The sequence below is a fragment of the Capra hircus genome, chromosome 25 (genome assembly GCF_001704415.2).
Source record: "Capra hircus breed San Clemente chromosome 25, ASM170441v1, whole genome shotgun sequence".
NCBI lineage: Eukaryota > Metazoa > Chordata > Mammalia > Artiodactyla > Bovidae > Capra > Capra hircus.
Genome location: NC_030832.1, coordinates 38,525,547 through 38,537,589, shown reverse-complemented (window position 1 = coordinate 38,537,589; position 12,043 = coordinate 38,525,547). Strand labels below are relative to the sequence as shown.

The following is a 12,043-nucleotide window of genomic DNA, read 5'->3' as shown; positions in this document are numbered from 1 at the left end:
CAGTCTAGTTCATTTAATTATGGTTCATCTATGCCCCCTAAACCTCTTACACAAAAAAAACCCTTTTTTTTTTTCCGGTATATGAGAACTTATTACTACCGTGCTTTTGTCATCAAAATTTATGATCTTGGTCTTTCCTTCTTGCCTTTGTATAAAGGCAAAAGTGAGACGCTGGCTACTTTGACAACGTTAAAGAGGACTCCAGAAATGTCACCAACATGATATTTGCAACCAAATCCAGCAATCAGAACTTCACCATTTTCCTCAATAAAATTCAAGCAACCATCACTGGGTACAAAAGCAGTGATTTTTTTTTTTTTTTTTTTTTGGGCCATTCTTGATTAGCTGAACCCTGACACACTTCTTGATGGAAGAATCTGGCTGCTTGGCTTCAACTGCTACTTTTTCGAGCACAATTCCCTTGGCATGAGAAGTGCCACCAAAAGGGCTGGCCTTCAGGGCTGTGCCCAAATAGGCTTTCTTGTACTGTTTATGATACCACTTCTGGTCTTGTCAGTGACTACGGAGCTTCCTGGCAGCATGAAGACTGCAACACTTGTCCATCCTGCCGGCGCCACGGGCCTGAGCCCACAAGAAAACCTTTTGATGTGTTCACCTATGAGAGTCTGAGAATCCAATAAACTGAAATTTATTTTTTATTCTACTGAACACTACCACTGATGCCTCTCTCGGGCATCTGATCCCTATGTCTCTATTCTGTCTTTGAATCTGTCTTCGAATCCCCCAGGGAGATGGCATTCCTGCTGTGGTTACAGACCTCCAACCAACAAGCCTGGGGCAAACTGTTTCACCTTGAATTTATTTATTTTTTTTAACTTTTGCATACACCCATCAGAGCCGCCAAAATGAAAAGGAAGGAAAATATCAACTGTTGGTGAGGTTGTAGAGCAACCAACTGGAACTCTCACACACTTCTGGTGGGAATGTAAACGGATGCAACCACTTTGGCAGACAGCTTAGCAGTTTCTGCCAAAGCTGAATAAATATTTAAATACCTGATAATCCGGGAACTCCACTCCTCTGTGTAGACACCCAAGAGAAATGAGGGCCTATGCCCACCAGACTCATACTATTCATAATATCCTTGAGTTGTCTGAAAACAATCCAAACGCCCCTCAAAGAACAGACTGTGATACAGTCACACCTTGTAATACTACACAGTGAAAGAAAAACTAATGGCAACTACTGCTGTGATATGGATGGATGGATCCAAAAAACATATTGAGTGAAATGAGGCAGACAAGATAAGCCAAACTAGCCTGTGCTGCTCTAAGTTAGGAGAGTAGCTATCCTGGAGTGGGTACAGTGCCTGGAAGAGGGCGTGAGAGGGGCTTCCGGGCCTGGTCACGGTCTACTTCTTGATCTGGGTGCTGGTTACACATGTGGGTTCAATTTGTGACAATTTAGTGAGCTATAAAGGCCTAAGCAAACCTTTCAGTATGTAGATTAAAGTTCAATAAAAAGTTTTAGGTCCTACTAAACAACAAGGTCCTACTGTACAGCATAGGGGACTATGTTCAATATCCTGCGAACCATAATGGAAAAGGATCTTTAAAAAGAACGTACATATACATGTAACTGAATCACTGCTATACAGTAGAAATTAACACTCTGTCTTTACCTGTATTTCAGTAAAAATAAAAGTTTTAGAAATAAAAATGTATTTGCAAATGTTAACAGGTAAGTTCAACAAATATTTGTGTTGCTTCTATAATGAGTTTTACATTGAACTGCAGAATAAATAGCTGTGTGGAATTCTGAGGGAAAAACAATCCACACGGTTTCAACCGCACACTCATCAGTTTCCCCTGCAGGTCTCCCTGCAGTTCATTACGACAGAAGTGCAGGGTAGGAATTAACGCCCGAGCCTGGAATAATGTCACACATGCAAAGTCAGAGGCAACCTGGAACTTGTGAGTGGCCCCAGCCTTGTTAATAAAGGATGCTGCTCTGTCCTCATAGTAATGTTATCATAGTTCTAAAACCTCTTTCCAATCAAGAAAAGATGTTATGACAGGAAAAGACACTCATTATTTGGCTTTGTGTTTACAGATAAGATGTTATAACACTGGGCTGTGCAGTTTAATATTGGATACCTGGCAACCCTTTCTGCTACCTGGCACCTGATTCTTACAATTCCCTTTTTTAGTCATCATGGAGCCCAAACTGTCTGAGCTTCTGCAGATGCTATTTTATCTTCAGCATACCTGAAGAAAGCAGTGTTATGGGAACAGATGAAAATATCAAGTAGCCAACAAGCAACAGCAATAAACATAAACATTGACCAAAAGCTTCCCCCCCCAAAAAAAAGTGAAAGTGTTAGTTGCTCAGTTGTGTCCAACTTCGCGACCCCATGGACCAGAGCCCACCAGGCTCTGGTCCATGGGATTCTCCAGGCAAGAATACTGGAGTGGGTAGCTATTTCCTTCTCCAGGGGATCTTTCCGACCCAGGGATCGAACCTGGGTCTCCTGAATTGAAGGCAGATTCTTTACTGTCTGAGCCACCAGCTTCAAAGCCTAGACCTATATGCCACAGGCCACACTGGAAGCCAGCCAAGCAGGACTTTCACTGAAACATCCCCACTTAAACCCAAGCTGAGAAAATAAACCATTACACAAGCAAAACTGAGCATGCAGGTGTAGACTGCTTGCCTTACCCAGTGAAAGAATGAAAGTCTCTCATTTTCTTACTTGAAGGTTTGTTCACAGCATGCTGCTGCTGATCAGTTAGCAATAACAAACTTTGGGGGACACCTTAGGCACCACAGTATGAAAATGGAATTGGTTTGCGCGTTTGCTGGCTACCACAAACTAAATTCCTACACCAAGGAATGGGGATGGAGGCTGGCAGGGGAACTGGCCTGTGGGCACTGATATCTCAGACTTTGGGCCTCACTTTCTCAACAGTAAATAAACAGGCCCACCTTGAGGGCTGATGTGTAACTAGAATGAAACAAATGCTCTATGAAGCGTCAAGGGAGGGAGAGGGGAGCCTGGCACAGGATAGGAGCTTACTAAATTAATTAAAGGCTCATTTCGTCATCAAGTATGTACACCTGTTAGGTGCCAGGAACTGTGTGCTAGGTGCTCAGAGACAAAGCTTCTTTCCATTGGGAGCTCACATTTAAGCTGGAGTAGAGATAAACATACATGATAAATAAATATATATTATATGCTAAGGGTTTCCCTGGGGGCTCAGTGGGAAAGAATCTGTCTGCCAATGTAGGAGACTCGGGTTTGATCCCTGGGTCAGGAAGATGACCTGGAGAAGGAAATGGCTACCCACTCTAGGATTCTTGCCTGGGAAATCCCGTGGACAGAGGAGCCTGGTGGCCTACGGTCCATGGGGTCACAAAAGAGTCAGACAAGGCTTAGCGACTGAACAACAATATATGCTAAGGCAGTGAGCACTACAGGTATGAGTGTGGGGGGCACTGGGAGACGGATGGGGTTGTCTTCAATTTTAAAGCTGTCTGAGTGGGACTCAGAGGAGGTGACATTTAAACAAAGACCTCTGTGTCCCTTCCCCCATCACTGCTGCTTCAGCAAGATTAATGCAGGGGTGACATCACATCCAGCCCTCCTTAACTTCCTCAGACCAACAGGTCTAACTTCCAGCAAGGTTGTGGTTACTTCTGTGTGTGTGTGGTTACTTTTAATTAAGGGTTTTTTTTTTTTAAACTTTACTTCTTCCTTGTACCACTAAAGCATGCACTCATCAGAAAACCCATGCAAAATCACAAGCAAGCTGCTGAGGGAAATTATGGGTGTCGTATAGGCTGAAGTGTGGGGAGGGATCTTTGGCTTAATTCTAATTAGCAACAGTGATACTACCTGACATTTTGGGGCCTACTATCATGCCATTTGCTCGTAAAGTCATAAAACACACATCCTCCTGGGATTTAGTATGGCTCTCTGGTAACCATTTGTCTAAGTACACATTGAAAAAAACTCAGCAAATGTTTAAATAAATATTTAAAGATATTTGATACTGCATAGAGAAGATCACACTACTTCATAATCCCCCTTTTTCTCTAAAGAATTTATTCCTTTATTTCAGTTAGAGAAATTTGAGTATTAAAAAATATCAAAACCCATATGAGTCATAAGATCTCATTTGCAGGCGGCTTTTGTAAATGCACCTGGTTAGGCTGCATTTCTATTAGTAAAACATTCTAACTTGCCAGGTAACATCAAGGAGATCTCTTTTCCAGGTTCATCCACACTGCTGGGAGACTCTTACCGTATTAAACTTGAATTGTTTTCAGGTTTGGTTTTGAGGGGGTTGGGGGAGGAAGAACCTGAAGAGGAGGTGGTGAAAAGATGCTGGGCTTTCAATCAGATCTGTGAAATTTCACTGTGTATTTCTATCATAGTCAAAGCATGAGCTAGTGGCATTCACTTTATAGATTATATATAAACTTGCTGTCTGGGGCTGTAAATTATTATCCCACCATCCCAACCTAAACCTGACCCTAAAACATTAACGAGGAAATGGTGATTAAATTCAGTCAATAAACATCTGTGAGCTTTTAGTATGTTTTAAGACACCTGGGAATGGAAAGCAAAGGTACAGGTCTCTGATCGTCAGGGTATCACAGCCTTTCAAAATACGAAAATGACTTCCAATGTTTTATGGAGAAGGAAATGGCAACCCATTTCAGTATTCTTGCCTGGGGAATCCTATGGACAGAGGAGCCTGTGGGCTACAGTCCATGGGGTCACAAAGAGTTGAACAAAACTTAGCGACTAAACAACAGTGTCGATAAACACATAACCCAAACTATGAAATCCACACCTTTTTCCTCCTGCCTCAGTTCTTTGAGTAATGCAAAATTGATATCTGTGGGACTGTAATTCACTTGAGCACAGCCCCTCTGCTGAGTCACCACTGAAAGTGACAGTGAAGAACTGGGAGAAAAAGCAGAGATGAGTGACTTTAGGATTAGAAGCCTGAGTCATATCTCATCTCAGATTGGAAAGATATACCAGCCTGTTCTTGGAGGCACGGGGGCTGGGGTGTGTGTGTGTGTGTGTGTGCAATTCTACTCAAATTAGCAATGATCTCCATTCCTCAATAACGTAGTTTTACTGTCCTTAATTGACAGTCATCAGAGTAGCCACAACTCCCAAGTTGAAGAGTAACAACGTGATATTAACACAGTCAACAGCTCATACATTCCTACCCCCACTATCTTCAGGATCATCTAAACAATCTCAACAGAAAGGTAAAACCTTAACATTCAAATTTCTGGGATTTCTAAAACCTGCCCTCTTCTAAGGAAACATGAATAAGGACCAGATTTTGGTCACAGTTGCTTACTGAGAATGCTATGACAACTGTATCTACTGTGTTTAGTGTGAACGCAGTATAGTCCACATGTGACAGGATTTGTGTATTCAGACAAAGGGAACCAGTCTTTTGAACAAAGGATTATGAACCTATTTTCATGCTTTTATTCTTACCCAACAAAAGTCAATAAACTCTGATTTCAGGAATTCACTTGTAAATTCAATTGTAAATCTAGAAACTAAATTTTAGGGTTAAAAAAAAAAAGTAATCTATACAAATGACCCAACTCTGGGTCTTAAAAATGGCTACAAATGCATTTTGAGAACTTGGGTTCCATGAGCCTAAGCCGAATTAAAACAAGTTGTTTTGTGTTCTATTAATAGCAGATGATTAAACACATATCTTATTTCAAACTGGAATTCATTTATACGTACTTAAACTTACTAAACTGGCCACTAATCCTAAATCTATGTTTCTGGAAACATTCTCTCGTAATAAGTGCATGTTAAGAGAATGACCATCAACGCATTGCTTAAGGTTGGGCCAACTTTCTTCAAACCTCGGACGTTCTTAGACTCCCATTAACCTCCCCCAAATAATCGATATCTGAAAGCCAAATTTAACGTAAAGCTGCGTGAGGTGGGGTCTCGGGGGGAGCGAGTCTCAAACCTTCCCAGTGAAGTCCTGGGGCCGTGGGCGCCCCCGCAGGCGCCAGGGCCGAGCCCCGCTCACCTGGCGCTGGCTGATTACCTGGGAGTTTCCCCCTTACATTCTCGGAGGAAACTCAAGCTCGGCTCTCCGAGAACTCAGGCGCCGTAGCCGCGCCGGCGAGGCCACCGACCCCGAGGGAAAGATTGGGGGAGGACGCGCCCCAAGGGCGACACAGGACCCTCCCGCCCCGAAGACGTTCGGTTGTGAAATGTGTAATTTGCCGGGCGTCTCCTGCGCCGGGAGGGAGAGGAGGGGACCGGGTAAAGAAAGGAGGGGGAGGGGAGGACATTCCCGCGTCAAGTCCCCTCCTCACCTCGAAGGTAAAGGATCCCGACCGTTCCCCCGGGCGAGGACTGCCGGCCGCCGGCGGGGCTCCCCGCTTCCCCGGCCTCGAACCGCGAACCCCGGCTCCCCAGGGCTCCGGACCTCTCCCCGCACCCCCAGCCTCGAGCCCTGGAGCCCCAGTCTTCCGCCCTCAAACCCCGACGCCCCCACGGTCCCAGCCTCTTCGCCCCCGGAACCCCGGGCCCCCCACTCCCCAGTCTCCGCATCTCCCGCCCTCGAACCCGGGCGCCCCCAGGGTCGCGGGCCCGCTTACCCGGTAGGTGCTCTCGGTGAGCCGGTTCACCTCCTCCGGCCCCCGCGACATGGCTGCAGCCGCCGGGCGGGCGAACGGGGGAGGACGCGGCCGGGCCTCGTGGCCGCCCGACCCTGGGCGGCTGTGGAGCGCCGGGGCGCGGCTGAGGGGCCCTCAAGCGTCGGCTGCCTCCACAGCCGTCGGCCGGGAAGTGCAAGTCGAGCGACCCGGCGGCCAAAACGTCAAAACTTGAAGCGCTACCTCCGCGGCAGCCGGCGAGCAACTGAGGAGACTCACTCGGCCAGACTCGGCCGAGCGGGCAGGGCGGGCGCGGCGGCCCCACCTGAGGCGGGCAGGGTGGGCGGGGCGGCCGCGGGGCGGGGCGGCCGGGCGGGCGGGGCGGCCCCACCTGAGGCGGCCTGGGCGGCGGGGCGGAGGCGGGCCGAGCCGTGGTGGGCGGGGCAGTGAGGCCCGTGTGGGCGGGGCGGAGGCGCGCCGCGCCAAGTGGGCGGGGCGTCTCCACCTGAGGCGCTGGAAAGCTGGGATCCAGATCGCGTGAGGGGTCCGTGGCCGGCTCGCGACGCTGTTCTGCTTTCAGCCCGCGCCGTAGGCGGTCACCCCTCTGTGGTCCTAGAGCTCTCTAGTGCCCCTCGCAGTGCTGGCGACAGGGGCCCTGACGCCCACGTTCTCCGCGGGGGCTGCGTCCCCCAGTTGTACTCATTTCCCTGCTTGACCCCTTCCTGCCCTCTCGTATCCCCGACCTCAGAGAGCTGAGGGACCTCGGGACAAAGGCTCTCATAGGTGGGGGAAAGAGGCAGCCTCTTGCAACCCTTTTTGGAAGTTCCTGATAATGTGAAAAAAAATCAATAAATGCCTGGTTACAGAAATGGCAGTACGTTTTCAAACTTAGATTTAAGAAGGACTTTTAATTCAGTGCAATATAACCGTGCTAGTCACAAGATCATTACAAGATTTAGAAGCCCATAGTGAACGCAGGTCGGAGAAGAAGATGGCACCCCACTCCAGTACTCTTGCTTGGAAAATCCCATGGACAGAGGAGCCTGGTAGGCTGCGGTCCATGGGGTCTCGAAGAGTTGGACAGGACAGAGCGACTTCCCTTTCACTTTTCACTTTCATGCATTGGAGGAGGAAATGGCAACCCACTCTAGTGTTCTTGGCCTGGAGAATCCCAGGGACGGGGGAGCCTGGTGGGCTGCTGTCTATGGGGTCACACAGAGTCGGACATGACTGAAGTGACTTAGCATCAGCAGCAGTGAACGCAGGTATAGTGGAGGTAATGCTCTTCCTTAGGGTGGCTCCTGAAACTCCCTGTTCTGTCTCCACCTCAACCCCAGCCTGAGGACCCGGAACAGGCTTCTCCCAGCCTGAAACACTGCTTGGTATCTGAGATACTCACCCAGCCAGAGCAGGAGATCTTATTCTGTATCTAAAAAACTTCTATCTGGGTGCAATTTCATCTTTATCTTTTATGGGCTATTACGAAGCTTCTAAACTGCTCCTGTTATAAAATTCACTGGGAAACATACACAAAGAAAGCCCTGTTTGGCCTAGATGGGGATATAAAAGCATGAGATGCAGCTAGATTTAGGACAGAATCAACCACTTGGATTCCGGGACAAGGGTATCGTGTTTTGCAAGCTATAAAGTGTACTGTGATTGAGAACCAAAAGGTAATGGATCCTTGGGTGTTGGAGCCCTTAGGTTTCCAGCAGTGGAAGCAGCTACCTCTCCTTAACAGGTTTTTAGCATCTGACTCATAAAATTTGCCCGGTGGGTCTTATTTGCCATATTGAGTGAACTGATGACCTTACCATTATCAGTTTTTCATATTGGGCTCTTCAAGGATGTCTGTCAGCTTTCATTTAAACTTGAAAATCTCTTCCTTAACTTTGCAGGACGGTCACCTTTTGTGTTAGAACCTCCCTCCAGGCCTTCTGATGAATGGGATCATTTCACCCTCTGCTGCAAGGCAGTCAACTGAGGAGCCAGAAAGAGAGCAGAGGCTTAACCTTTAACACACAGCTCAGCCAGGAAGAGATAGCAATTAACCAACTGCTTTAAAACCAGCACATCTCAGATGGCCCAGTTTGTTTGTTGAGACTGGAATCTGATCAAAGGGCCAGGTTCACAAGTGTAGGCAGACCTCCTAACAGATATCTATATTAACGAAATCTCCCGTATGGAAATAATTTCCTGGTTGCTCCGTTAGAAGTCTTAGAGAATGGTCAGCTCTTGGTCTGTATCAATATTAGGACTGGTGCCGCTGAGTCCCCAAGAACAAATGAGTATTGATTATCTGCTTTGTGCCAGGCGCCCTGCTGAGGGCCGTAGTGAAGTACAAAGTGTACTGGCCTTGACTCAAGACCTTAAAACAAGTGCAGGAAGTAGAATTTAAGGAGGACTGCAATAAAAGCTGTAGTACAGTCAAATGTGCTGTAAGTCTAAAAAGACGAGAACGCCCTCAAAAATCCACGTGTTAGGCTCTTCAGGTGTGTGTGTTGGTTTCATGCAAACTTGAAAACCCGCAGTCTTAACTGTTCTGAGGTTTAATGATGCTCAGTGTGAAATGAAGTGAATCAATGGAAAGGGATGACACAGGAGAAGGTGAGAAGCCGGTTGTAACTGCTGAGAAAGCACTGTAGCTGCTCTCCAGTTGCCCAGAACCCAGGCCTGAAGAGCAGGCCTGGCCTCGCTGGAAATCAGCTCCACACCTCCCCAGGGGCAGACAACCAAGGTTTCCTCTCTTAGCTCCTGCTGCTGCTGCTGCTAAGTCGCTTCAATCACGTCTGACTCTGTGCGACCCCATGGACTGCAGCCTACCAGGCTCCTCCATCTATGGGATTTTCCAGGCCAGAGTACTGGAGTGGGATGCCATTGCCTTCTCTGCTTTTAGCTCCTATTTGAGTTTAAATAACCAAAAATCCTGTTTACGTTAGTGAAAGTTGCAAGATGCAATTGCTAGTGACAGTATCAATGAGATTCTGAAAGCCACATTCCAAACAGGCTCTTGTGTTGGGGTGTCTGCCTTCTTCTGAACTTTCTGTGGCTGAGCTTACAGCCTGCCCATGGGCTGTCTGGCTTGGTGAGCGCTCTGGGGCGTCCATGAGGATGTACTGTGTTTTGTGACCAAAGAGGTCCCTGCCAATAACAGCAGTTTGGGGCAAATTCCCGTTTAAAGACCAAGAGAATTTGCTGTATGGTGCAGGGAGCTCAACCCAACATTCTGTGACAACCTAGAGGGATGGGATGGGGTGGGGGGGGTGGTGGCAGGGAGGTTCAAGAGGGAGGGGCATATGTATACCTGTGGCTGACTCATGCTGATGTGTGACAGAAACCAACACAGCATTGTAAAGCATTTATCCTCAATTAAAAATAAAAAATGCAAGAAAGAACAAACACACACACACACACACACACACACACACACACACACACACACACGTGGTAAAGACCAAGAGAGGGGATGGGGCTTTAAGTGTTCTTATTTTGAAAAAGCAAATGTGACTTGAAAATTCCCTTACCTTTCCAATGCAAACAGCGCTGACTCCTCCCCTATTCCAAATCTATTCTGCTGTAGAGTTTTTCCCTTAGTGTTTTTTTTTTCCCTTAGTTCCCCAACCAGAGACTGAACCCTGTTGTTTGCAGTGAAAGGACAGACCCCTGCTGTAGAGTTTTTCACTTGCTGTTTCCTCTGTCTAGAATGTTCTCCCCACTACAGTATTTCCTGGAAATGTGAAGCTCAGCTTAGAGGGACCTTCCTTGACCGGAAGTAGTATTCCAAGCCGTCTCTAACATAGCATTCTATTTTAATTCTAATAGTGCTCACCACCAGCTGGCTGTGCCACATGCTGTGCCAAGCCGCTCCAGTCGTGTCCGACTCTGTGCAAGCCTGTGGACTGTAGCCCGCCAGGCTCCTCTGTCCATGGGATTCTCCAGGCAAGAATACTGGAGTGGGTTGCCATGCCCTCCTCCAGGGGATCTTCCCCACCCAGGGGTCGAACCTGTGCCTTCTGCACCTCCTACACTGCGGGTGGATTCTTTACCACTGAGCCACGGGGGCTTCCCAGGTGGTGCCAGTGGTAAAGAACCCGCCCGCCAATGCAGGAGAAGTGGGTTCCATCCCTGGGTCAGGAAGATCCCCTGGAGAAGGAAATGGCAACTCCAGGATGCTTACCTAGAGAATCTCCTCTGTCCAGAGGAGGCTGGCAGGCTACGCTCTGTGGACTCACAAAGAGTCAGACACGACTGAAGCGACTTAGGGCAAGCCACGGGGGAAACCCTATCGCTCGCTACAGTAGGCTAAAATAAAGATTCCCCAGGATGTCCAGGCCCTAATCCTCGGAGGAATGGGTCAGTGCTACTTTATATGACAAATGGGACTCTGCAAATGCGATCAAAGTAAGGAGTTGGAGAGGAGGGGATTGTTTGGGATTTCTGGATGGACCAGTTAGCATCACAAAATTCCTTACAGGAGGGACACAGGAGAAGCTGGAGGAGGAGGAAATGTGATGTCAGAGACTGGAGTGATGTACTTTAAAGAGGGACGAAGAGGCTACTAGCCGAGAAACACAGGAGGCCACTAGAAGTTGGAAAAGGCAAGTATGTGGGTTCTCCCTTTAGAGGAACTAGGGCCAGAAGGCAATAGCCCTGCTGACATCTTGATTTCAGCCGAGACTTTTCAGACATCTGCCCAGAACTACAGGAGAATAACTGTGTGCAGGTTTAGGCCACTGAATTTGTAGTAATTTGTTACAATAGCTAGTAGTCATGGATGGACGTGAGAGTTGGACCGTAAAGAAGGCTGAGCGCTGAAGAACTGATGTTTCCAAACTGTGGTGCTGGAGAACACTCTTGAGAGTCCCCTGGACTGCAAACCAGTCAATCCTAAAGGAAATCAACCCTGAATATACATGGGAAGGACTGATACCGAAGTTGAAGGTCCAATATTTCGGCCACCTGATGTGAAGAGTTGACTCATTGGAAAAGACTCTGATGCTGGAAAAGATTGAGGGCAGGAGGAGAAGGTTGTGACCTAGGATGTGATGGTTGGATGGCATTATCTACTCCGAGGACATGAATTTGAGCAAACTCTGGGAGTTGGTGAAGGACAGGGAAGCCTGGCGTGCTGCAGTCCACGGGATCACAAAGAGTTGGACATGACTGAGCAACTGAACAACATAGGGAAACGAAGACACTAGCTAATCTTTTTCTTGTTCATCTATTTGCTGATTGTCTCTTCCCAGCCACAACCCGTCTGAAGAACTTAAGACACCCTTCAGTGTCCCAAGGGCAGGCTGACTGTTGACTTGTTCATTGCAGGCTGCTCAGTCCCTGGCCCATAGTTTTGCTCAAGAAATGTTAGGAGGATGAATTTATGAAAAAGCCAAGATGCTCTTCATTTCGTGAGAAATCAGCTGCA

General features: G+C 47.6%; 1 protein-coding gene and 1 pseudogene across 1 annotated transcript in view; both read right to left on the bottom strand.

The window, feature by feature from the left end:
- The window catches only part of BAIAP2L1 (BAI1 associated protein 2 like 1), a 76,858-nt gene extending 69,922 nt beyond the window's left edge, over positions 1-6,936 (bottom strand). Inside the window, exon 1 of the mRNA XM_018040635.1 lies at positions 6,625-6,936. Coding sequence (XP_017896124.1) covers positions 6,625-6,675 — 51 coding nt within the window. The 5' untranslated portion in view covers positions 6,676-6,936. The remainder of the gene's footprint in view (positions 1-6,624) is intronic.
- Positions 106-564, bottom strand: LOC102172860 (annotated as a pseudogene).